This window comes from Oratosquilla oratoria, chromosome 4 (genome assembly GCF_046742065.1).
Source record: "Oratosquilla oratoria isolate Oo_2021 chromosome 4, ASM4674206v1, whole genome shotgun sequence".
NCBI classification, from domain to species: domain Eukaryota; kingdom Metazoa; phylum Arthropoda; class Malacostraca; order Stomatopoda; family Squillidae; genus Oratosquilla; species Oratosquilla oratoria.
The window spans coordinates 80,104,525-80,131,641 of NC_134780.1; the positions used below are offsets into that span (position 1 = coordinate 80,104,525).

General features: G+C 40.6%; 1 protein-coding gene across 8 annotated transcripts in view; it reads left to right on the forward strand.

The window, feature by feature from the left end:
* LOC143024951 (histone-lysine N-methyltransferase NSD2-like) overlaps window positions 1-27,117 on the forward strand; it is a 76,229-nt gene that overhangs the window by 26,941 nt on the left and 22,171 nt on the right. For all 8 annotated transcript variants that reach the window (XM_076184472.1, XM_076184470.1, XM_076184465.1 and 5 more), the window contains 9 exons: window positions 2,938-3,092; window positions 3,531-3,676; window positions 5,803-6,736; window positions 6,974-7,097; window positions 10,930-11,057; window positions 11,220-11,377; window positions 13,253-13,403; window positions 14,493-14,633; window positions 18,863-19,008. In XM_076184472.1, the coding sequence (XP_076040587.1) occupies window positions 2,938-3,092; window positions 3,531-3,676; window positions 5,803-6,736; window positions 6,974-7,097; window positions 10,930-11,057; window positions 11,220-11,377; window positions 13,253-13,403; window positions 14,493-14,633; window positions 18,863-19,008 (2,083 nt within the window). The remainder of the gene's footprint in view (window positions 1-2,937; window positions 3,093-3,530; window positions 3,677-5,802; window positions 6,737-6,973; window positions 7,098-10,929; window positions 11,058-11,219; window positions 11,378-13,252; window positions 13,404-14,492; window positions 14,634-18,862; window positions 19,009-27,117) is intronic.

Below are 27,117 nucleotides of genomic sequence, written 5' to 3' on the forward strand. Positions count from 1 at the left end.
GGGAGTTGAATACACTGAGGAAATGGAAATGGCAGAAATTATGAACAAACATTTTAAATCGGTGTTTACAAGGGAGAACATACAACCTGAAGAGAACGAATGGAAAGAGAAAGTCCCCCCTATGGAAGAAATAGAAGTAACAAAGAATGAAATATTAACACTTGAGTAATCTTGATGTCAGAAAATCGCATGGACCAGATGAAATAGCAAACTGGATACTGAAAGAATGCAGGAATGAACTGGCAGACAAAATACATAGCATACTAAACAGTTCCTTGAAAGAAGGAAAAGTTCCAGAAGATTGGAAAAAAGCAAATATAGTACCTATATATAAAGGAGGAAATAAAGAAGAACCTACCAACTATAGACCAGTCTCTCTAACAAGTACAATAGCAAAAATTTGTGAAAGAATTATCAAAAGTAGATGGGTAAAATATTTAGAAAAAAACAGTGTTAAATCCAAGGCAATTTGGATTCAGACAAGGACGATCATGCGTCACCAATTTAATATGTTTCTATTCAAGGCTAATAGATTTAATACAAAAAAGAGATGGATGGGCGGACTGTGCATTTCTAGACCTAAAGAAAGCTTTTGACAAAGTACCACATAAGAAGTTGCTTAAGAAATTAGAAACTGAAGGAGGAATACAGGGCAAACTACTAAATTGGATGGAAGACTTTTTGCAAGAAAGAAAAATGAGAGTAGTGATAAGAAACCAGCACTCAAAATGGGATGAAGTAATAAGCGATGTTCCGCAGGGAACAGTTCTGGCCCCAATAATGTTTGCTATATATATTAATGATATGGATGAAGGAATAGAAAGCTATATGAGCTTCTTTGCAGATGATGCAAAACTACTGAAAAGAGTGAAAACTGAAGAAGATTGTGAATCACTACAGAGAGATCTAAATAAAGTACAGGAATGGAGTAGGAAGTGGGAGATGGAGTTCAATACAAAAAAGTGTAGTATAATGGAATTTGGAAAAAGCAAAAACAGAATAACAGGAGCATATAAATTGGGAGAAGAAGGAATAAAAAAAGTAGAAAATGAGAAGGACCAGGGAGTCATTGTTATGAATAATATGTCACCTGAGAAACATATAAATAAGATTTTTGGAGAAACTTATAATTTAATAAGAACAATCAAAGTTGCATTTACATACCTGGATGAAGAAATGGTGAAGAAAATCCTAATCACCCTGATAAGACCAAGATTGGAATATGCAGCAACGATATGGTCACCAAGTACAAAAAAATGTATAAGAAAACTTGAAAGAATACAAAGAGCAATTACAAAATTGGCACCAACACTCTCAAAACTATCATATGAAGAGAGACTAGAAAAACTTGACCTACAGACACTGGAGCAAAGAAGAGAGAGAGGAGATTTGATAGCTATTTACAGAATCATGAAAGGCATGGAAATTACTGATAGAGAGAATCTGATCAAATGGGATGACAGAAATACAAGGGGACACGGAAAGAAAATAAAAAAAGACAGCTATAGAAGAGATTTGAAAAAGAACAGCTTTCCTCACAGAGTAATAGACAGTTGGAACAAGTTAGATGAGAAAGTGGTGTGTGCAAAAACAATACATGAATTTAAAAATAGTTTAGATAAAATGAGATATGAAGATGGGACCCCACGAGCATAGCTCCCCTTCCCGTAAAATACAACTAGGTACAACTAGGTAAATACACACACAGAGAGAGACAGACAGACAGACAGTGGCTTTTTCCCCTTTACAAGGGAGGTAGCCAAAAACAAAGGCATAAAATCTACTCCCACTCATTCATCCCCACATACTCCACTCCCATTCACCCCCTTCACTCCCTCTTTTCTTGGTTCCTCCTGGATGATGATACCTGCATCTTGCCCACTGCCCCGGGTCAGAAGCAGTGTAGTAAGACAGCACATCCGCAGCAAGGCCGGTTTATTTAATCAGTGGAACCCCCACCCCCCCTCCATGCAGAAAAAGAGAAGATGGGGAGAAATTCCTTCAGGCATTTCATCTCAGATGCATATAAACTCTTCCATATGCTCCATGTTTCTGCCCCATACAGTGCTGTCTGCTAAGTCACCCCTTCATACATTCCCAAATGTCTATTTCTCATTACACTTTCTAATCCCCCGAGCATTTACTTGCTTTCAATATACATTCTACTCCACCTCCACTCCTCCCTTTGCTGCCACATTTGCACCCAAGTATCTAAAGCTATCCATTTCCTCCGGTCTTTCTCACTTAATACTCACTTCCAATTTGCTGCCACAGTCTCTCCTTGTACATCTCGTCACCTTACTTTTACCCATGTTTATCTTCAACTTCCTTCTTTTGCACACTTTCCCAAACTCTGTCACTAACTTCCTCAATCCCTCCTCCGATCCTGTTACAAGTGCAGTGTCATCAGCAAACAACAACTGGCTTATCTCCCATTTTTCTCCATTTTCTTTAACCATCTCCAATCCCCGGCCCTTTACCCCTGTGTACTTTTCACACCACTCCAGTCAGTCATTACTCCTGTGGTCACAGGGTCATTCTGTAACCCCACCCAGTGATGGGGTTGTAAGCTGTGTAGGGAGACAACACACCTCCACAGCAGTATCTAATTGTTGAAGCTAGATTACTTTGAATGCTTCATTATATGGCAACCCTCTCCCCTCATCCCCACAAAAAAATTATGAAAGTGAGTGATAAGAAGCCTTTGAGTCAAACAAGTTTGTCATTTACAACCCCGCTCCTCCTCCTCCTCCTCCTCCTCCTCCTCCTCCTCCTCCTCCTCCTCCTCCTCCTCCTCCTCCTCCTCCTCCTCCTCTTGCCTTCAAATATACAAAAATCTGTAGGCCTCATTTTGTATACCCTACCCAACTTGTACTTGCTAAGGTGCTCAGAATTTAGTGCATATAGGTTGTGCTCTGACTTTTATTTTTATTGCAGTGTCCCATAGCCCGTACAAAGTGAAAGGTGGGCGCACATACCACGTTCAGTTCTTCAGTGATAATGCGCAGCGGAGGTGGATAGCTGGAACAAGTCTCCTTCCCTTTCATGGTTATGATAAAATGATCAGATACCTCACAGAGCTTAAATGCAAGGTATGTTTTTTATGTATTTATTTTTCTAGACTACCCAAACAACAATATAACATAACTCAAACCAAAGTACAGTACTACCTCTCATTAACAGACTAAAAGGGGGGTAATGGTGTCCGTTGATGTGAATAATCTGTTGATTTGGAGTGGTTTTTGGGTGGCATAGTGATTGCATGCAATAAACAACAGCACCAAAAACACAGCGAAAACACCGCAAACCCGGCTAATTAATGTTCTTTAATGAGAGGTCTCACTGTACTTACCATAAAGTAGCATGTGACAATGATCGGCATGCATTTCTAAGCAAAAACCTTGAAACCACCCACCTCTGGCATTATATACAAACACTGCCCAACATATGCAACATGAAAATTGATGATATGGTTATTTTGTGAGTGACTTGGAAAAAGTGTAGATATATCCTTTATTAACTTATTACAGGTACGAACACTGAAGAAATATAAGCGAATAACTGCCGAGTCTTTTCTGAAGACATTGGTACATATCCAGAGGGGCAGAACTGGTGTTAAACATGAACGTTGGACTGAAGCAATTCAGGAGGCTGAGGAAGCTTTAATTATAGACAGGTTGGTGCATAAGTGTTAGGGTCTCCATGTATAGAACAGTCTAAGTTTATAACCCATTATGCATGGAAAGGAGTGGGTGAGGGAGTATGTGTGAATGATATTTTGACACAGCTGAAAGGGATTTCTCCCCAGTCTTCTCTTTTTTCTTCTTGAGGGGATGGAGAAGGGGATCGATGATAAATGAAGTGGCCTTGCTCTGGATGTGCTGTGTCTTGCTGTATTGCTTCTAACCCAGGGCAGTAGGTGAGATGCAGGAATGACCTGTCATCCAGGAGGAGACAAGAAAGGAGGGGGTTGAATGGGTGTGGGGATGAAGTGGGTGGGAGTGGATTTATGCCTTTGATTTTGACTACCTCCTTTGTAAGGAGGAAAAGGCTTTTGGTATATGTATATATGTACCAAAGACATGTCATTGAGTAAACCCTAAATAGAATTAATCAATTTAGGGGAAAGGCCCAATGGTTATATCTGAAAGTTCGGTTTACAAGGTGGTGTGTGTCTTTGCTTCTGAGCAGAGTTCAATTTTTTAGAGGTGACATTTATCATAAGAGTTAAAAAATTTACTGTGTACTGCTTCCAAAACTGGACAATGGTTAGAGTATAAAGGTGATGTCTGCCAGTGTTCAAAGTCTGGTAGTGGTACTAAACTGTATACTTGATAATACGTTAATTATTGTTAATTTTTTAACAAGGTGTTTGGATAATCCATGGTTTGGTGTATGGTATTTATTGTTGGTTCCTGGAGTGTTTTTTAGGTATATTGGCCATCCCCTTGTAAGGGGGAAAACCCCTTTATTCTATATGTGTGTGGTATATGTACCATTATGTTATAAACATTGTTAACCACTTCCATATGGTGACGCCTATGTAGGCGGCATGAGGAGCAAGTGGGTACTCGATGATGCCGACGTCGCCATCTTGATTATGTTTATTGTAGTCGTACCTATGTAATTTCCATTCTCTCTAAACTGGCTTCATCAATTTTCTATGGTTATCAAAATACACGGGTGAAAGAAAACGAACGATTGAGCACTGACTTTATTTTTTATAATGCGATTATTATGACGCAACATCGCACGTCGGGCAGGTAATGCTGCCAGACATGCGATGTGCCCTGGAGTGAAGAGGTTATTTTAAACAAGGTTACCAAACATGAATCTGGTTGAGTGGTGCAGTGTCAAGAAGGGTGTTCCATTTGTTGGAGACCAGCCTGAGGTGAGGACATTTGGCTCAGTGTTTATTGAGCCAAAGATCTCTTAGCAACCTTGACTTTATTTTCTTCACTGTTTCCCATTAGGAGAGTCTACATCCAGTGACTGCTCTCCCAATGGAAACCAGTGACATAATCCCATGTAAACAAAGCAGGCAGTTTCTTCCCATAGAGAACTGTAGGAGGGCTCAATGATTCTTGCTAGTTAGGCTTTAGGATTCCATTCAAGACAATTGATATTCATACATATATACACCAAAGGCTTTTTCCCCCTTACAATGGAGGTAGCCAAAAAAACAAAGACATTAAAACCATTCCCACCCATTCCATCCCCAATACACTCCACTCCCCTCCACCCTCCTTCTTATCTTGGCACCTCCTGGATGACAGGTCATCCTTGTATCTTGTCCACTACCCTGGGTCAGAAGCAGTGTCACAAGACACAGCACATCCACAGCAAGGCCGCTTCATTAAATTGGCGACCCCCCCTCTCCATCGTCTCATGCAGAAAAGGAGAAGACGGGGAGAAATCCCTTTGGGCTGCGTCAAAGTTCTTTCACACATACTACCTCAACCCCCCATCCCCCCACCCATTCCACCTCATGCATCACATCATCATCCATATACAACCATTTTCCATTCACCCCTGTTTTCTGTCCTCTCCTGTCCTTCCTCAACAGACATTCCCCTCTTCCCCAAAGCCCCTTTCACCCATCCATCCATCTCATCCTAGGTTGCCCCCTCATATTCACTCCCCCCACATCTGCCTTCCATACCTCTTTTACTAGTCTTTCATCACTCATTCTTTCCATGTGTCCAAACCATCCCAATACTCTTTCATCCACCTAATCTCCCAACTCCCTTACCACCCCTGTTCTACTGTACACATTAGTAATTTTTTTTCTATTATCACCAGGTATGAAAGAATACAGAGGTACTCGGTTGAAAACCCAAGTAGTGAGGAAGTCCAGCCCAATGGAGCAAACAAATTGAAGAATAATAAGCGATCTTTAGACAAGAGTACTGATTCCATCAATTCTCCAAACAAGAGTCTAAGTGAACCACCTCTGAAAAGACGAAGAGGAAGACCCACAAAGTTTTCCATAGTTAGTGAGGATACATTTGATGAATGCTCACCCATATCCAGCTTGAAGCATCTCAAGTCACCCATGTGTGATTCAACAGATGAGGAATTCTCTGGTTTTGAGGACTCTGTTTTGGATGTACAAAAACGAAAATCCAAGTTGAAAATGCTCTCCAAGAAGGATGAAGAAAGTATGTATGCTGTGTTTCTGCAGAAAAATTTACACAGTCTCTTGCAGGCCTCACCCCACTTGACAGAGATTGGGGCAAAGAAACAGTTACGGTGGAAATGGAAAAAAATGACTGATGCACAGAAAGCAAGATACAAATCTAAATTCTCTCATTGTGAGAATGGTGACGTTAAGCGCAAACTTGCATCAGACTTTGCAGAAGATGGCAAAGATTCTGACAATTCCACGTCTAAAAGAACACGAAGTGAAGAAATAGAAGAAAAGGGTGTTTATCGTGTAGTTCGAAATGAAAAAGTTTGTAATGTGTGTGAGACAGTAAGCCACAAAGGTGGAATGGACATGGTGCGGTGCAAAGGGCCTTGCTGTGGAACCTTCCATTTAGAATGTCTTGGCATGGGGGGTTGCACAAATAAGGAATTCAAGTGTAGTGAGTGTTTGACTGGGATACATCCATGCTTTATATGCAAGTCCTCAGAAGGGGAGACAATAAAGTGCAGTGTTGTGTCGTGCGGCAAGTTTTATCATGACGCCTGTGTCAAAAAATGGCCTCAAGTCTACAAGTTAAGACAGAATGAGGTTAGTAAATTTTTCATGTTTATTCGTTTGCTAGTACTTATATTTGTAACAGCATATGGTGTTTAGACTCTTTAACTTGAATAAGAGAAAATTAGGTAAATCTTTGAATCATAGATTTGCTCTGGTGAGCACAAATCAGATAGAAAGGGGTGAATGAAAATATGCTGAATAAGTACCTGTATAGTTTATAGGGATGATGGATAATAATTTTTCTTTTTTTGTATTGGGTTATCCCAGAGGTTGATATGTCCTCGCCACATTTGCCACATGTGTGCAGCTATGGTGGATGACATGAATGACCCTGTGGCTCGAACACATCCCTTTACAAGATGCCTGCGATGCCCAACCACTTATCACACAGGTAATAGCTATTGGGTGAACATCAGTGGTAAAAGGACCAGTGAACATTTTATAGTTAGTTTATATATTGTATGTGGCTGTTTTGTATATATTATATGAAGGTTTTGATTGAGAGGATTAGGAGAGGAACAGGGAGTAATTGGTGAGGAAGAGTGGGTTTAGGACAGGTAGGGGTTGCATGGATCAGATTTTTGTGGTAAGGCAGATATGTGAGAAATCTTTAGGAAAAGGTAAGGATGTTTTTTTTGGCCTTTATGATGGGGTAGACAGGAAGGCAATGTGGGAGGTATTGCAGATATGTGGGATAGGAGGAAAGCCGTTAAGAACAGTCAAATTTTTTATGAGAGTAGTAGAGCCTGTGTTAGAATTAGAAATGGAGAGAGTAAGTGGTTTGAGGTAAAGGTGGGACCTCGCCAGTGATGTGTTAAGTCACCTTGACTGTTCAGTTTATACATGGATGGGGTGGTGCAGGAGCTAAATGTAAAGGTGGTTGAGGACTGAAGATGGTTAAAGAAGATAGAGAAATGTGGGAAATAAGCCAGTTGTTGTTTGCTGACAACACTGCTTGTAGCAGGATCAGAGGAGGAATTAAGGTAGTAATTGACAGAGTTTGGGAAGGTGTATGAAAGAAGGAAGTTAAAGAAATGTGGGTGAAAGTAAGGTAATAAGATGTACAAGGGGAGAGGATGGCAGCAAATTGGAAGTGAATATTAAGGGAGAGACTGGAGGAAGTGGATAGCTTTAGATATTTGGGTAAGAATGTGGCAGGAAAGGGAGGAGTGGAGGTGGAGGTAGAATGTAGATTGAGAGAAGCAAGTAAATGCCTTGGTGGATTAAAGAGTGTAATGAGGAATAGACATTTGGGAATGGATGCTAAGAGGAGATTGTATGAAGGAGTGATTGTGTTGACAGCACTGTATTGGATAGAAACATGGAAAATAAGAAAGGAAGAGTTTAAATCTGTTTGAGATGAAATGCCTGAAGTATGATAGGGGTTACTAGGCTAGATAAAGTGAGAAATGAGGTGAGGAGAGAGGGTGGAAATGGAGTTGGGAGATAGGGTTAATGAAAGGGTATTAGGATGGTTTGGACACTGGAAAGAATGAATGATGAAAGATTAGTAAAAGAGGTGTGGAAAGCAGAGATGGAAGGAGTGAACATGAGGGGATGACCAAGGATGAGATAGATGGATGGGGGTAAAAGGGGCATTGGAAAAAAGTGGAATGTCTGTTGAGGAAGGAAGGCAGAAAACAAGATAGGAGTGAGTAGAGAATTGTTGTGTATGGATGATACTGTGATGCATAGAAAGGAGTGGGTGGGAGATTGGGGGGGGGGGTTAGGGAGTATGTGTAAATGATGTTTTGACTTGGGGCCCAAAGGGATTTCTCCTCATCTTATCTTTTTCTGCATGAGGTGATAGAAAGGGGTAGTCACTCATTAAATGAAGCAGCCTTGCTTTGGATGTGCTGTGTCTTGCTACATTGCTTCTGATCGAGGGCAGTGGGTGAGATGAAGGGATGACTCATTATCCAGGAGGAGCCAAGAAAAGAGAGAGAGATGGATGGTGAATGAGAGTGGAGTATGTGAGGATTAAATCAGTGGGAGTAGAATTATGCTTTTGATTTTGGCTACCTCCCTTGTAAGGAGGAAAATCATTGATATATGTATGTATGTAGGTGTTTCATAAAAGTGAAATAGTTAGGTAATTGTGATTTGTTATAGGTTGATATTTATAAGCTTATTTTAGTGCTTGTGTGAAAGTCCATGTCTGAATTTTTGGTTTTGTTTCTCTTGTAATTAGCAATGTTGTTAAGGGTTTATGACTTAATTTTCACATTGAGACCAATGATGGATGGTGGCCTGTGGTCATGCAAGATGGACAGCATACATATACTGAGAGGCTCTTTCCCCCCAAAAGGGGAGGGGTGGCCAGCCAAGGCATATACTCACCCTCACCCAGCATACATCTATCCCATACTCATTTTTGATCCCTTTTGTCCAATTCTTTGCATGCAACAAGACAGCACCTCCACAGCAGGAACCAGAAGCTGAAGTTGGTTTACCCCTATTTCTTCATTACATGACAGCCCCCCCACCCCCCTTATCCACTTAAGAATTTACAATTCTCGATAAAAAATTAGGTTCATCCTATCTGCCTCATTTAGATTTGGTTTCTACTTCATACTGTGCTATGAGTACAATCACTCATTGTGTTCATCACCTGATACTATTTTTCAAACACATTTTGTTCTTTGTGTTTGCTTCCCTCATAACTATCATTGGTCATTCACTAGCTCCTCCATTTCTCCATCTATTGCCACATGTAACTCCAAATAATAATTGCTAATAGAATCTAATATCACATGGAGAGGCACAGTGTGATTTATGACTCCCAGCAATGGTTCACCTAAGATAAGTTATATGTAATTAATCTTCTATCTTTTTACACAAATCTACAAGGTGTCATAACAATGATAGTTATGATGTCATTTACCTTGACTTAGCAAATCATTCGACTACTAAATAAAGTCAAAGCCCATGGCATAGGAAGAAAAGTGTTTGAATGGGTTAGAACATGGATCTATGATAGAAAAGTGGGTCACCATGAACGGTGTAACATCCAAATGGGGGAGTTTCTCAGGGCTCGGTTTTGGGGCCCCTATTGTTCATTATGTATATAAATGACTTGGACAACAGGATTAGTAGTGATGTTAGGAAGTTTGCATATGACACTAAGATAGGACATCAAATTAAGTCAGATGTTGAGATAGTGCAGGAAGATCTTAACAAATTGTTCACATGATAAAATGGCAATTAAGCTTGTTATCTCGAAGTGTAGTGTGTTAAACTACACTAGGTTTACATAACCCAGAAAGTAGATATACCTTAGATAACACCTTTTTAGAGAAAACCAAGTGTGAGAGAGACTTGGAAGTTCTAGTGAGTCTTGACCTGAAATCCAGGAAACAGTGTATAAGTACTAGAAACAAAGTATTAGGTTTCATTTTTGGGACTGTTGTGAATGAAAGTGCAGAGGTAGTTATCACACTAATAGGCATTAGACCCATCCTTGACTATGTGGTACAGGTTTGGTCTCCATCTTATAGAATGGATATCACTTCACTAGAATCAGTATAGAGGAGAATGACCAGAATCATACCTGGGCTCAGAAATTTACCTCAATGGGACAGGCTTAGGTACCTGGAAAAACACAGTGTGGGGTGATCTAATAGAGGTGTTCAAGTGGATCAAGGGCTTTAATAAGGGGGATCTAGACAAGGTCATCACATCAAGGCAATAGGGCAGGACTCTGTAATGGATTTAAATTGGACAAATTTAGATTTAAGAAGGAAAATAGGCAAGAACTGGTTTACCTATAGAAGAGTCTGAATGAAATAGACCTAGTAACCAGATAATAGTGCTGCAATTATTGGTTGTGTTAAGAAAGGGTTAGATAACTTTATGGATGGGAATGATAGGTGGTAATGAACATGGAACTGCCTAGTGTAGGCCATATGGTCTTTTGCAGTTTCCTTCGTTCTTATGTTCTTATAGCTCCTCCAGCTCTCACCCTTTAAACCCGCCTCTAGCTCATCACCATCATCACTCTTACATGCACGTGTGCACACACACACACACACACACACACACACACACACACACACACACACACAAATAAAACATATAACTTTGCCACCATCTGTTTCACTGTCCTGAGTCCCAGGAACGTATGTAGTGTCATGTACATACAGGTATTGAGTGTACTAGGAATTTAAGTTTCTTTTCATGTGCTGAAAATGGCTTTTTCACATTATGGATTTAATTCTTTACAGGTGAAGAGTGCATTGCAGCAGGTTCTGATGAAATTTCATTGGGACACCATATTTGTACAAAACACCTCAAATTCCCCAAAAATTCTGTCAATCATGTTAATGTCAATTGGTGCTTCTGTTGTTCCAAGGTAATAAATAAGTATTACTTATATTCCTTTATATTTTTTACATTTTTCTCTCTATATTTAAGATAGTTTAGATTTTTGTTCTGTTGTTTCTGGTATAGTTGAAGGAAAGTGTAATAGAGTAATTGTAACTGATATTAATTTTTTTTCTTATCCTATTTTCAGGGTGGTTCTCTTTTACTTTGTGACCAGTGTCCAGCTGCATTCCATGCTGATTGTATGAAAATCACGGCTCCAGAAGATGGTTATGTGTGTGAAGATTGTGAGAATGGAAAATTTCCAATATATGGAGATGTTGTCTGGGTTAAGCTTGGAACGTATAGGTGAGGAATTGTTTAAAGTTTTAGTTTCTTTTGGATAGTGAAAAAAAATGCATGCACACGTGTACATACCCCCATTGCTGAATCACAGCATGGGTTTAGAATACTACACTCCACACTCTAATGCCAGACCTCACACAAAGAGGTTTTGATGGCATCAATTGAGAGAAGCTCACACACAGAACACTTTTCATACTACTAGACATTAGTAAAGGTTTCACTGCTGTCCTTTTCACAATCTCACAAACAAAATATATAACACATGCACAGTAATACCAAAAGATGGCTGGCCAATTCTCTGGTAGGTAGAAATGCCTATGTGTCATATAATGGCCAATCATTACACACCAGAAACTTTAAGAACAAGAGTACCACAGGGCTCAGTTCTATCTTCCACACACTTTAATCCATATATGTATAATATAGTTAAGACTCAGAGATCACATCGAGAAATAATTTGATTTGTGACTCGCAGCATGGTTTCTCCAAGGGTAAATCATGTGTGACTAATCTCCTGTCCTTTTATAGAAATGTAAATAAGGCATCAGATGACAATGATAGTTATGATGTTATTTACCTTGACTTTAGCAAAGCATTTGACAAGGTGCCCTACCAGAGACTACTAAATAAAATCAAAGCCCATGGCATAGAGGGAAAAGTGTTAGAATGGAATAGAGCTTGGATCAGTGACAGAAAACAGCAGGTCACCATAAATAATGTAAAATCCAGGTGGGGGAGTGTTTCTAGTGCAGTTCCCCAGGGCTCGCTTTGGGTCCCTTATTGTTCATTATGTACATAAACAACTTGGGTGCTAAGATTCTGTAGGAAGATCTTGACAAATAGTTCATATGGTTGGTAAAATGACAAATGAATATCTCAAAGTACAGTGTGTTAAACATAGTGCTACACATCCCCGAAAGCAGATATAGCTTAGATAACATGTTTTTAGAGAAAACTGAGTGTGAGAGAGACTTGGGAATTTTAGTGAGTTCTGACCTTAAATCCAGAAAACCGTGCATCAGTGCCAGGAATAAAGCTAACATAGCATTAGGTTTCATTGCTAGACTGTTATAACTTACAGAGGTAATTATCAGACTCTATCTAGCTTTAGTTAGACACATCCTTGACTATGTGGTACATTTTTGGTCTCCGTCCAGTAGAATGGAATTCAGTTCACTAGAATCAGTATAGAGGAGAATGACCAAAATGATACATAGGCTCAGAAATTTATCTTACAAGGAGAGGCATAGGCACCACTCACATTCTGTAAAGACACAGGGTGCTGGGTGATCTAATAGAGCTGTTCAAGTAGATCAAAGGCTTTAACAAGGTCATCATAATAAGAGAAGAGGACGGGACTTGCAGTATTGGATTTAAACTGGACAAATTTAGATTTCAAAAGGAAATTGGCAAGAACTGGTTTACAAATAGATTAGTCAATGAATGGAATAGACTTAGTAACCATGTAGTGAGTGCAGAAACTATTGGTTGTTTTAAGAAACGGTTAGACAGCCTTATGGATGGGGATGATAGGTGGTACTGGACATGGGACTGCCTAGTGTAGGCCTTATGGTCTCTTGCAGTCTCCTTCATTATGTTCTTATACAACATGACATACAGCATTGTTATCTCATGTAACCATCCTGACAATGCAAGACCTAAAGTATCTTGCCGCACATGATAAAATTAATTTTGAGTGCCCTAGTTTAAGAAACATTGGATCAGGTTTTGCATGCATGTTGTTCTTGAAAGGTAGTCATTGTGACATGCTAATACCAAATCATCATAATCATCATCGCTCATTGTTATCATCTTTTTCTTCTTCACCATCTTTGTATTAATATTTTAGAGTACATAAAACTTTTTTCCTTTATCCAGATGGTGGCCAGGACAGGTGCTTCATCCACGTTATATTCCGGACAACATAGAAAATCTACCACATCAGCAGGGTATGTTCTGTGTTCACTTCTTTGGTTCCAACGACTACTACTGGGTCACTCGAGGGCGGACCTTCTTGTACCAAGAAGGGGTGAGTAACAGTTGGTTCTTCAGTAGTAATAGAGCTGAGGTAATGTTTGATGCTTTAAATCTAGAAACATATTACTTGTTTCCATGTAGATCACTAGCAAAATTCATTAGATTCATTGTATATACATACACCAATGGCTTTTTCCCCTTACAAGGGAGGTATCTAGAGTCAAAAGGCGTAATTCCACCCCCACCCAATTCATCCCCACCCAATTCCACTCCCATTCACCACCCTTTCCTCCCTCTTTTCTTGTCTCCTCATGGATGACGGGTCATCCCTGCATCTTGCCCATTGTCCTAGGTCAGAAGCAATGCAGCAAGACACAGCACATCCAAAGCAAGCTCACTTCATTTAATTGGTGACCCACCTCTCTCTCCATCCCCTCATGCAGAAAAAAGAAGACTGAGAGAAATCCCTTCAGGCTACATCAAAATATCATTCACACATAACCACTCCCTAACCCCCCCCCCATCACCCACCCACTCCAATCCATGCATTACAGTGTCATCCATATACAACCATTCTCCAGTCACCCCTATCTTCTGTCTTCTCCCTTTCTCAACAGATAACACCCTTTCAAAATGGCCTTCATCCTTGGTCACCCCCCTCTTCTTCACTCCATCCACTTCTGCCTTCCCACACTTCTTGTACTAATCTTTTTTCACTCATTCTTTCCATGTGACCATACCATCGCAATGCTCTTTCATCAACCTTATCTCCCAATACCTTTTCCACCCCAACTCTCCTCCTCACCTTATTTGTTACGCCATCTGACCTTGTAAATACTTGATGTAAATACCCAACTCCTTGTCTGGAGGGCTTGTTCACAGTCCAGTAATGCTGAAATTTTTTCAGGCAGAGCTAGACTTGGAACTTGTATCAGTAGATTAGTGATTGAGAACTGTACCACTACGCTGTCAAGCCTGTGTGTGCTTGCATCTTTAGAATTATGCACTGCCTGTACATGCTGCATCACTGCATTGCATGTTAGCTGGTGATGTGTATTCTTATGGATCATTATAATAGCTGTATTGAATAGTCCTTTTGTAAATACTTGCTACTAAATAATATGATTTGGTTTATTTTTAGGACAAAGGATCGAGTTCAGCTTCAAGCAAAGCGCTGGAGAAACAGTTTCGTCTGGCACTTGCAGAGGCAGCTGAAATGTACAGAGCACAAAAAGACCATAGGGCACAGAGAGAAGCAAAGAGATCTGAAAAGGGAAATGTTGTAAGTTGCTCAAGAGCTTTTGTATGACAGTATATATATATATATATGGTATTAAGATGTGCAACCATCTTTGTCTGAGAATGGGTGGGTGGGGGATAAGGAGTAGTACAGAAAGACAATTTTGTACAGCAGTTTAATGAAAGCAAATTTTAATTGTCATTTTATAATCTCAATCCCTTCAGTAAGACCCTGGCCTTAGCCAAATGAAATTTGCTGGCACAAGTCAAAACAAAACCTTAGCAAGGTGTCTTTTCAATGAAGGGTTATATAAAGATAGCCCATAACCTCTTCAGGACAGGGGTTGTGCCATAAGCTACATGAAATTGGCATTAGCTTAACCACTTCAGTACGGGACTTAAATCTCACGGGCAGCACATGCCAGCCGTATGACGTCACGTAATAATATTCGCATCATAAAATATAGTCGCCGCTTATATCGATCGTTCTTTCACCCGCGAATTTTGAAAACCACAGAGAATGGGATTCAGGGCGCATTTGGGAGAATGTAAAAACACAGGGGCGACTACAATAAATATAATCAAGACGCCGATATGGCAGCGTCGCGAATCCACTTGCTCCTCATGACGCCTACGTGTGCGGCACCGTATGGAAGGGGTTAAAAAAAAAAAAAAAAAAAAAAAAATTGCTATCTTAGGAAATGGGGTTGATCACATGTGTCCAGAGAGGGTAGGGCAAAAGGTTGTGTAATGAGATGAGAATGATGTTAAATGGGCTGTAATTGCATATTAAGTGAGCAGGTGTTTTTAGACTTACACCATTACAAGGGGGAGTGGGGCCTTTGGTGTATATGTATATACAAGATAATTTTGGCATTAACCTTTTCCATATTATGATGCCTATGTAGGCATCATGAGGTACGAGTAGGTATACGAAGATGTTGCCATTGGCGTCTTGATTATGTTTATTATGTAGTTGTAGCTGTGTGACCCCTGAATTCTGTGACCTGCCTTGATCATGTTTTCTGTGTTTATTTCTGTGTTTATTATTACTCAGCCTTTACTTTTTCGTTTAGGAATGTCCCCTGTGGGGCTACAAGGAGAAGGATGCCTAGTCCCACTCCCCGTCCCTTCTTGCCTCTTACGATCCAAGTGGAAGAGAAGGCAGTAATGGGAAGATGGGCAGAATATTTTAGGGAGTTGCTAAATGTGAAGGAGGATAGGGAGGGAAAGATAGTTGCAGTGGGAAATGCTAAGAAAATAAGAGTGATGAGTGAGGAAAATGGAGGAGAAATAAGGAAGGATGAAGTGAAGGCAGTTGTTAAGATGATAAAAGCAGGTAAAGCACCTGGTCTGGATGGATGCCATGCAGAATGTCTAAAGAAAGGAGGTACAGTGATGGTGGACTGGCTGGTGAGGTTATTTAACGTTTGCTGGAGAGAGGGTAGAGTGCCGGAGGACTGGAGGAGTGTCTGTATAGTTCCACTTTACAAGGGAAAAGGGGACAAGTGTGAATGTAGTAGTTTGAGGGATTAGCTTGTTAAGTGTAGTTGTTGTTGTTGTTGTCATTCCCTAGACTGTCTGTCCGAGCAGTCCCGAGTGTAGTTGGGAAGGCTTATGGGAGGATCTTGATTGAGAGGATTAGGAGAGGAACAGAGGGAGTAATTGGTGAGGAACAGTGTGGATTTAGGACAGATAGAGGTTGTGTAGATCAGATCTTTGTGGTAAGACAAATATGTTTTTTGGGCTTTTATGGATCTGGAAAAGGCTTACGATAGGGTAGACAGAAAGGCACTGTGGGAGGTTATGCAGATATATGGGATAGGAGGAAAGCTTCTAGGAGCTGTCAAGAGTTTTTATGAGAGTACTAGAGCTTGTGTCAGGATTAGAAATGGAGAGAGTGAGTGGTTCGAGGTAAAGGTGGGACTTCGTCAAGGATGCGTCATGTCGCCCTGGCTGTTCAACTTATACATGGATGGGGTAGTGCGAGAGGTAAATGCAAGGTTAGTGGGTCAGGGATTGGAGATGGTTAAAGAAAATGGAGAAAAGTGGGAGGTGAGCCAGCTGTTGTTTGCTGACGACACTGCGCTTGTGGCAGGATCGGAGGAAGGATTGAGGAAGTTGGTGACAGAGTTTGGGAGAGTATGTGGTAGAAGAAAGCTAAAGATAAATGTGGGTAAAAGTAAGGTGATGATATGTACAAGGGGTGAAAGTAGCAGTAGACTGGAAGTGAGCATTATGGGAGAGCGACTAGGATGCAAATGTGTCAGGAAAAGGTGGAGTGAAGGTGGAGGTAGAATGTAGATTGAGAGAAGCGAGTAAATGCCTTGGTGGATTGAAGAGTGTAATGAGGAATGGATGCTAAGAGGAGACTATATGAAGGAGTGGTTGTGCCAACAGCACTGTATGGGGCAGAAACATGGAACATAAGAGAGGAAGAGAGGAGTTTGTGTTTGAGATGAGGTGTCTGAGAAGTATGATGGGGGTTACTAGGCTAGATTGAGTGAGAAATTAGGAGGTGAGGAGAAGAACGGGGGTGGAATGGGAGTTGGGAGATAGGGTTGATGAAAGAGTATTAGGATGGTTTGGACACATGGAAAGAATGAGTGAAGAAAGACTAGTAAAAGAGGTATGGAAGGCAGATGTGGAGGGAGTGAACATGAGGGAACGTCCTAGGATGATCTGGATGGATGGGGTGAAGGGGGCTTTGGGGAAGAGGGGAATGTCTGTTGAGGAAGGACGGGAGAGGACAGAAGACAGGGGTGAATGGAGAATGGTTGTATATGGATAATGTGATGCATGAGGTGGAATGGGTGGGGGGATAGGGGGTGAGGTAGTATGTGTGAGCAAAATTTGACGCAGCCCGAAGGGATTTCTCCCCGTCTTCTCCTTCTATGCATGGGGGGACGGAGAGGGGGGGTTGCCGATTTAATGAAGCGGCCTTGCTGTGGATGTGCTGTGTCTGGTGACACTGCTTGTGACCCAGGGCAGTGGACAGGGTGCAGGGATGACCTGTCATCCAGGAGGTGCTAAGATAAGAGGGAGGGTGGAGGGGTGTGGAGTGTATTGAGGGATGGAATGGGTGGGAATGATTTTATGCCTTTTCCTTTTTGGCTACCTCCCTTGTAAGGGGGGAAAAAGCCTTGGTATATGTATGTATGTACAGTCAAACCTCGGTTATCGAACGCTTCTGTTCTCGACCAAATCGGTTTTCGACCAAAAAGTTCGAGAATTTTACGTCTCAGAACTCGACCAAATTTCGGCTCTCGAACAAACCGAAAGAAGCCGAGCGTACCCGAACGCGGCTCATTCGCGAGCCGAGAGAACTCGAATGCTAAGGACGCTTCCTCCGTAGCGCATTTGCGATCAAAGTTCATTCCGAGCAGACGTGTTCGTTCTTATTTACGTAAATCTGACTTTTTTTCATCTTTGCATCGTGTATTAGCCCCTAATCATGGGTCCAAAGAAAGCAAGTTCAAGTGGTGAAGAAAAGAGGAAAATAGTGCGCAAAACTATTGAATTTAAAAAAGAATTAATAGCGAAATATGAATCTGGCGTTCGTGTGTCTGCGTTGGCTAAGGAGTTTGGGATGGCGAAATCGACGATAAGCACCATCCTAAAAAATAAAGACCAGGTTAAAGCAAGTGATGTGGCTAAAGGATCAAGTGTTTTTAGCAAACAAAGGCCACAGGTATTGGAGGAAGTGGAGAAACTTTTGCTGATTTTCGTAAATGAGAAACAGTTAGCAGGTGATACTCTTAGTGAAGATGCAATTTGTGCCAAAGCAAGACAATTGTATGAAGATTTGATAAAAAAAGATTCTAGCATTATTCCGGAAGGGTTTGATTTTAAAGCAAGCAAAGGGTGGTTTGAAAAGTTTAAGAAAAGAAGTGGGATACACTTATTTATGGTAAACAGTATACAGTGCAGTTTATGGTGTAAAATAGTAAAAAAAAAAAAAAAATTAGAAAAAGTTGTTTTTTAGACTTGGAACGGATTAAAATTATTTACATTGATTACAATGGGAAAAATTGTTTCGGTTTTCGAACAAATCGCTTTTCGAACAGCCTTCTCGAACGGATTATGTTCGAAAACCGAGGTTTGACTGTATTATTACTCAGAGTGAAAGAGAACAAATAATACAGCAGTGACTTTATATTTTATGTGAGTAGTGTGATGTATTGTACATTAGGCACCCAATGCTGTGCACAAGAATTTGATATGTATTGAAGGGGTTAAGATTCACAATGGAATTTTTTTTCCTTGTTTCAGAAACCTCCACCATTTATTAAGATAGACAGCAACAAACCAGTGGGCAATGTACGGCTTGGCAAATTGGACTCGGCATCTGTCAACAAGTGTGACTGCAATAGTGAAATGGAAAATCCATGTGGTTCTGACGACAAATGTATAAACAGGTGAGTCTAAGCACAAGGTGCTATTTGAAGGATAAGCACATCACAATTTTCAAACCCAAATTTTCTTAAGGGGGTCGTCGCGCTCGAAAACGAACTTCGTAAATTATGATCGGAAGTTCGCGAATTGTTAATATGTTATATATACATATACTGAGATGTTCACCACCAATTTTCATATCATTTGGTTGAAAAACAATGAAGTTATTAGTAAAAAAACAGTTTTTGACCAATTACAAAAGTTCTATCTCCTCACTTATCCATTGACTGAGCATGCTGAAATAAATTCCACAAATGCTCCATAGCAATACCTAAAAAATCATTGTGGCGTTTTTGGAATTTCCTATTAGTTTAGGAGAAAGAATTTTTTTTTTGAAACGTGTCATATTTTTTTTCAAAATGCAATATATCAACTTCTATCACGAAAAAAAAAAATCCCCACAATAAAAAGTTTGCAAATTTATTCAGCTTTCAAATGATCCAAACCCCATTAAAATCGCCCGAGTAGTTACGGAGGAGATAGAAAAAATGTAGAGAAAAGGGTAGTTTTGAGATATTGAGCTTTGAAGTTCAAAATACATTTCCTTGCATTTTTTTGTATTTTTCATTTCGATTTTTTTCTCTGCGCCAATCTTCATGAATTCTATGTCATTCACATGTTATTATAAAGTGTAGCTGGTACCTGATCCCCCGTTTTACGAGGTATCAGGAGGTCAGAAGGCGAGGGTTTCAGGAAGTGACGTCTCTCATTGTCTCCAGGTTTGCTTAATAAAACCCCCCGGCTTGAAATCGGAGCTGAAAGATAGTTAGATAGAGATAGATAGACTTTATTTGGCAATGAATCAACGTTTTTGTCTTGTTCAAGTGCTTTTGTAATGATGGAATTGACTCTAACCAAGTGAGAAAGAAGATTATGTGTCCTTCCAAAGTTATGATCAATGACAGTCGCTCTTGTGATGAAAAAAAAGCACACGGAGCGTCATTTGTAGTCTCGTGACGTATGAAACGTATGCTCGATGGTTGCGGTGGCGTCATGTGAGAAACGAGGATAAGGGGGGCGGAGGAAGGGTTAACACATGTCCCGCTTCGCGCGTCGCGGGCTGGCGCAGCAGCAGCACTGTTCAAGGTCACTGCTATGAGTCGTCACCAGTATCTCAATGATTTTATTCAGTTTCTTAGCTTTCATGAAACACACACGCTTCTTCTTCGAATGTTTAGGCATTCTTGAAATGATTATAGCTTCAAATAAAAGTAAATAAAAGTTCTATATATCTATCTATCTCCAAGGAACGAGAATTCGATTTCTCTCCACAATGATTCGCTCAACTTACGTACCGAGTGAACAGATCGCAGACTAGGATGTGTTTCCAAGTAGTCTATATTAGTAAATAACAAAATACAACGCATTTGTGCCATTTTTATTGCGATGAAATAACTTAATCGAACATTTGTGCAGCGAAAGTGTACTAGAAAGTGGGGGTGGGGGGCAGAAAAATAGCCATAACTCCTTTATTTTTTGGTATTTCGCTGAAATATTTCAGGACTGGCTTGCCAAAGGCCACTAGATGACAGGGAATTTTTTTCGAATATTTCGATTTTTTCGGACATTTATCGCGACGACCCCCTTAATTGAGTTTTAGATTGTAACTAATTAGGTTAAATTTGTTTTTCTGTCACTTTGGAATTTTCTTCAGTTTTTATTGTCATTTTTATTTCACCAAAATATGCCTTAAAAATTGGGACAAGTGGTTATATTGATGATGTAATGCTGTGAATCTAAACACAAATCTGCCATCAATTTTGTGCATTTAAAGTACATAGGAGATATACAGAACTGCGCTGTGGATCTTTAGCTAATGTTTATAATTTTAATTGTTTTTGAGCCACATAATTTTGTCTGTGAGAGAGGAAATTATATTCATAGAGAAATTATGCTACTTTATTATACTGTGACTGCCCCTCCATTATGCTGTCCCCCCACTCTTACTACTGTCATATACCACTTCTCTGATCAGAGAAGTGGTACAAGACAGTATTAAACATTAGCAAAAGGTCCACAGCGCAGTTCTAGGAGGCGAGCCAGCTGTTGAATATAATTTCCTTTCCAGACAAAATTATGCGGCTCAATAACAATTAAAATTATAAACATTAGCAAAAGATCCACAGCATAGTTCTGGGAGGTGAGCCAGCTGTTGTTTGTGGATGACACTGTGCTTGTAGCAGGATCAAATGAGTGATTGAGGAAGTTGTGACAGAGTTTGGGAGAGTGTGTGAAAGAAGAAAGTTGAAGATAGATGTGGGTAAAAGTAAGGTGATGAAATGTACAAGGGGTGAAAGTGGCAGCAGACTGGAAGTGAGCATTAAGGGAGAGCAACTGGAGGAAGTGGATAGTTTAAGATACTTGGATGCAAATGTGGCAGGAAAGGGAGGAGTGGAAGTGGAGGTAGAATGTAGATTGAGAGAAGCGAGTAAATGCCTTGGTGGATTAAAAAACATAATGAGAAATAGACATTTGGGAATGGATGCTAAGAGGAGACTGTATGAAGGAGTGATTGTGCCAACAGCACTGTATGGGGCAGAAACATGGAACATAAGAGAGGAAGAGAGGAGTTTGAATGTGTTTAAAATGAGGTGTCTGAGAAGTATGATGGGGTAACTAGGCTAGATAGAGTGAGAAATGTGGTGAGGAGGAGAATAGGGGTGATAAGGGAGTTGGGTGATAGGGTTGATGAAAGAGTATTAGGATGGTTTGGATACATGGAAAGAATGAGTGAAGAAAGACTAGTAAAAGAGGTATGGAAGGCAGATGTGGAGAGAGTGAGGGGGTGACCTAGAATGAGATGGATGGGGTGAAAGGGGCTTTGGGGAAGAGGGGAATGTCTGTTGAGGAAGGACGGGAGAGGACAGAAGACGGGTGAATGGAGAATGGTTGTATATGGATGATGTTGTGATGCATGAGGTGGATGTGCTGTGTCATGGGTGGATGTCATGGGGAATGAGGGAGTATTTATGAGAAAAATTTGATGCAACCGTAAGGGATTTCTCCCCGTCTTCTCCTTTTCTGCATGAGGGGACGGAGAGGGGGTGTTGCCGATTTAATGAAGCGACCTTGCTGTGGATGTGCTGTGTCTTGAGTCACTGCTTCTGACCCAGGGCAGTGGACAAGATGCAGGGATGACCCATCATCTAGGAGGTGCCAAGATTAGAGGGAGGGTAGAGGGTGGAGGGGAGTGCATTAGGGATGGATTGGGTGGGAATGATTTTTATGCCTTAGTTTTTTGGCCACCTCCCTTGTACATACATATACCAAGGCTTTTTCCCCCTTATAAGGGAGGTAGCCAAAAAGGAAAAAACATAAAATCATTCCCACCCATTCCATTCCTGAATACACTCCACACCCCTCCACCCTCCCTCTTATCTTAGCACCTCCTGGATGACGGGTCATCCCTGCACCTTGTCCACTGCCCTGGGTCAGAAGCAGTGTCGCCTTTGGTATATGTATATGTATGTATGTACAACTTCTCTGAATGTGAATTTCCTTATTTGCTGAATCCTGTGGTAGGGGAGAAAGAATACTACCACCAAGTGTTCCCACTTGAGTCATAAAAGGCAACAAAAATGTGATGGGGATAGGACTAGGTGTCCTACTCTCTGTAACCCCAAAAGGGTCTTTGAATGTGTATTGATGTGGCACAGATGAGAGTAAAAGGGAAGAGATAAGCAGTATTATTGTGGGAAGAATGATGGATGTGCTAGCATTGAATGAAACAAAGTTGAAAGGGAGGGGCAAATGTAAGTTTGGAAGTGTAGTTTGGAGGGTATCAGGAGTGAAGAGAGGATGAGGGAGAGAAAGGGTGGTTATACTGGTGAGTGAAGAAATAGGTAGGAGTGTGGTGGAGTGGAAAGAGGTTTCTTCAAGGTTAATGTGGATAAATGTTAAACTGAGAAAGGAATTGTGGGTCTTTGTAAGTACATATGGGCCTGATAGTGAAAAGAGTGTAGAGGAAAGGGAGCCTTTTTGGATAGATTTGAAAGAGTGCATAGAGGGTTTAGGGAGAAATGTCAAAGTGGTATTGGAAGATCTCAATGCTAGGGTAGGAGATGAAATAGATGGAGTGGTTGGTAAGGGTGGAGTGCCAGGAAAAAATCTTAGTGGAGAGTTGATGGTGATGTGTCTAGAGAGTTGATGATAGCAAACACAGTGTTTAGGAAGAAAGTCGAGCATAAGTACCCGTGGAAGAGGGTGGTAGATAGGGCATTAATGGACTATATAGTGGTAACCAAGGGAAGAGTAGGAAGATTTTTAAATTTACGTGTTCATAGGGGAGGGAGTGGGGGAATGTCATATAATTTTTTGGTTAAAATTAAGTTGAGAGTGGAGGGTAGATAGGGAGAAGGACAGAAAGTAGGGAGCTGCTTAGAGTAAACTGCTTAAATGAGAAAGAAAAGGAGGAGTGCAAGAAGAAACTGAAAGAGGAGTGGGAGAGAGTGAAGGATAGTAGAACTAGAAGTGGAGGAGGAATGGGGATGTTTCAAGGAGGGAGTCACAAGGTGTGAGAAAATGGTGTGTGGAATGGGGAGGACGGGAGGAGATGGAAGGAGAGGTAGTGAGTGGTGAGATGATGAAGCAAAATAGGTTGCAGAAGAAACAAGCATTCACAGATTGGTTGCAAAATATGATGAGAGAATCATGAGAGGTACAAAGAAAGAAGTAAAGCATAAGATAAAGGAGGCAAAAAGGAAAGCAGATGACAGAATATTGAAAGTAATAAAAGGATATTATGGAGGGAAATTAAGAGAGGATGGGGAGGCGAATCAATTGGAGGAGGGGTAAAAGGCACAGATGGAGAGATGATAATAGAAGAGACTACAGTAAGAGGAAGATGGGCAGAGTATTTTAGGGAGTTGCTAAATCCTAAATGTGAAGGAGGATAGGGAACAAAAGGTAGCTGTTGTGGGAAGGGCTAAGAAAATGACCGTGATGAATGAGGAAAATGAAGGAGAAATAAGAAAAGATGAGGTGAAAGCAGTTATTAAAATGATGAGAGCAGGTGAAGTAACTGGGTTGGATAGATGTCATGCAGTGTCTAAAAATGGGAGGTATAGAGATGGTGAAGTAGCTGGTGAGGTTGTTTAATGCTTATCTAAAACAGGGTAGAGTGCTGGAGGACTGGAGGAATGCCTGTACAGTTACACTATACAATGGAAAGGGGGACAGCCTCTACTACTCCCATAAAAGTTCTTGGCTGCTCTTAACTTTCATCCTATTTCATATATCTGTATTACTTCCCATAATGTCTTCCTGCCTACTGTCATAAACCTTTTCCAAATCCATAAAGGACCAAAAAACATTCTTACCTTTTCCTAAAGCTTTCTCACATATCTACCTTAACACAAAAATCTGAGCCTCACAAACCCCACCTGTCCACCCACACTGTTCCTCTCCTAATCCTTTTAATCAAAACCCTCCCAAAAGCCTTCCCAACTACATTCAAACTATCACACTCATATTTATCCCCTTTTTCCCTTGTAAAGTGGAATTATGCAGGCTCTCTTCCAGTCCTCCGGCACACTACCCTCCTTTAGACAAACATTAAACAACCTCTCCAGCAAGTCCACTACCTCCATTTTTTAGACACTCCACATGACGCCCCTCTAACCCAGATGCCTTGACTTCCCTCGTCATTTTAACTGCTTTCATTTTATTTATTTATTTATTTTTTTTTTTTTTTTCTCCCTCTCTTCTCCAACCCCAATTTTCCTTATCCATCACAGTCATTTTCTCAGCATCTCACACTGCAAGCACCTTTCCCTCCCTGTTATCTTCCACAGTCAGTAACTCTATAAAATACTCTGTCCATCTTCCTCTTACCACTGCCTCTTCAGTTATCTCACCTTTTACCTTTTCTTCTTTACTTGATGCACCTCTCCCTCCTCTCTTAGCTTCCTTCCAAAGTATCTTTTTATTACTTTATTTTGTCATACTCTTTCCTTATTTTACATCTCTCCTTTTTGCCTCCTTTATCTTGTATTTTTCTTCTTTTTTCATTGTACCTCTCATATGTATTGTTCAATTTTGCAACCAGTCTGTGAAAAGTTGTTTCTTCTCTTCTACAACCTTCTTTGCTTCATCATCCCACCACTCCCTACCTTCCCTTCTATTTTCTTCCATCTTCCTTGTTCCACACACCACCTTTGTATACCTGCTGATGTCCCTGTATTTGGGCTCAAACATATACCCACGCGACCCAGGCATGGTCTCCCAATCCTCTCCCTTTGAGATCAACCAATTCATACCAGTTACTCTCGCTCGAAGTAGAAGAATTTTCATCATCACTCTTAAGGAATATTCCGTTTGTATTGAGCTTACCATGGTCAACAATAAGCTGCACATCAATGGAAGATGTCACTGGTCACAAGGTTTTTGCAGATGATGGATGTTGGGGCAGAACAAAGATGAAAAACAGTTTGGTATCTTCAATTATTAGGGGCAAATTGAAAAAGAAAAAGAATATATTGTTTTAGTTTCTAGATATGATTTACCATACATTTATGCAAAGTAGTACATATGCTGTGTGCTTATCCTTTAAGCTTTTGTTGCCTCTCATGTGCTGTCATAGTTTATAGATTTTATTGTTGATATCAGATTTAGGTAAAGATGGATTGAAACTTGAATTTTAACCTGTGCTATTTATCAAAACTAAATAATCAGGCATTGAGTTGTAAGTTGTAAAACATTCCATGCTGAAGGAGATAACATTTGACCTGGATGTCCAGGTTAGGCACAGGCATTTTCAAAAGTAAAATTCAATTTGTATTGGCTCATAACCCAGATCAGGTAAGACTAGTAGGGTATGGTGATTTGTAGCCTTGTATCTTTTCCACTCCTTCAGTTGAAGTACAAGGCAGAATATATTTGTCATGTGATGATGATGTATAAAACTTGGATTAAGTTGTTCAGAACCCGCAAAATGCTATGAAAATAGAACTAAAAACTAAGGGATGATTGTAAATATTGAAGATATGGAGGTACTTTAGAAGACTTAATTCTCTTCTTTGGATTTTTTTTCATCAGCTATTTCATAACCTTTCCAGTAGTTCTAATCCTTAAGAAAATAGAGGATGAATGAATTGATACTGCAACCTGCTTAATAATTTATTTAAGAGTTAATGAAGAAAGGTGGAGGGTTGATAGAATGAAACGGTGGGAGTAAACCAGTTCCAGCTGCAGGAGTGCTGTGCCTCACTGCATTGACTTTTGACCCAAGCAGTGTAATGGGGGACAGTACAATCCAGTGTCCATAAGATGCATAGATAGGAGGGATAGTTGAACGAGTTTTGTGTATGATGTGTGTTTATACCGTAACTTAGCCACGGAGGGAAAAGACTAGTATACAACTAGTGCAATCTGGAGCATGCAGGTATCATGTCTTCATGGTTGCAGGTTCAAGTACCGTATCTGCAGTTCCGAGCAGTGACTGTTGCCTGCACCATCAGTCTAAGTACATAGGACAAAGGTGAAGGCTTCATCCTTAGCTACGCACCTGCATATGCTCTGCACCACCCTTTTGCCACATCAAAAAATATATGTTAAAGGACAGTTTAAGATGGATGAAAGAAAGTGTAGAGGAAGATGTACAATCTGAAACTTGTCTCTATACCAAAGGCCTCTTGCTTATATGGAAGGTAGCCAGCCATGGCACCTACACCCATCCATTTGTTTTCACTTCATCTGAGCACCACATGGATGAAGGGTCACACATCTCATGCCCACTGCCTAGGTCAGAAGCGACACAGCAAGACACAGCACATCCACGGCAGGACCAGCCGCAACCCTCTCCTCTTCCCTTCGTGTGGAAAATAGGGAAGACAGGGAGAAATCCTGGCTACATTAAATTATCATTCATACACAACCATTTCTCACTCATACCTATCCTTTTCCCAGCTCAACAGACATTTTCCACCTGCTCAAAGCCCATTTCACCCCAACTATTCATCTTATTTTCTGCCTTCCCATCAGATTTGCTCCATCCACCTCTGCTTTCCACACTGCAAATCTTTCCTTGATTATTTTTTCCATGTGTCCAAACCTTCTCAATCTTTCATCAGCCC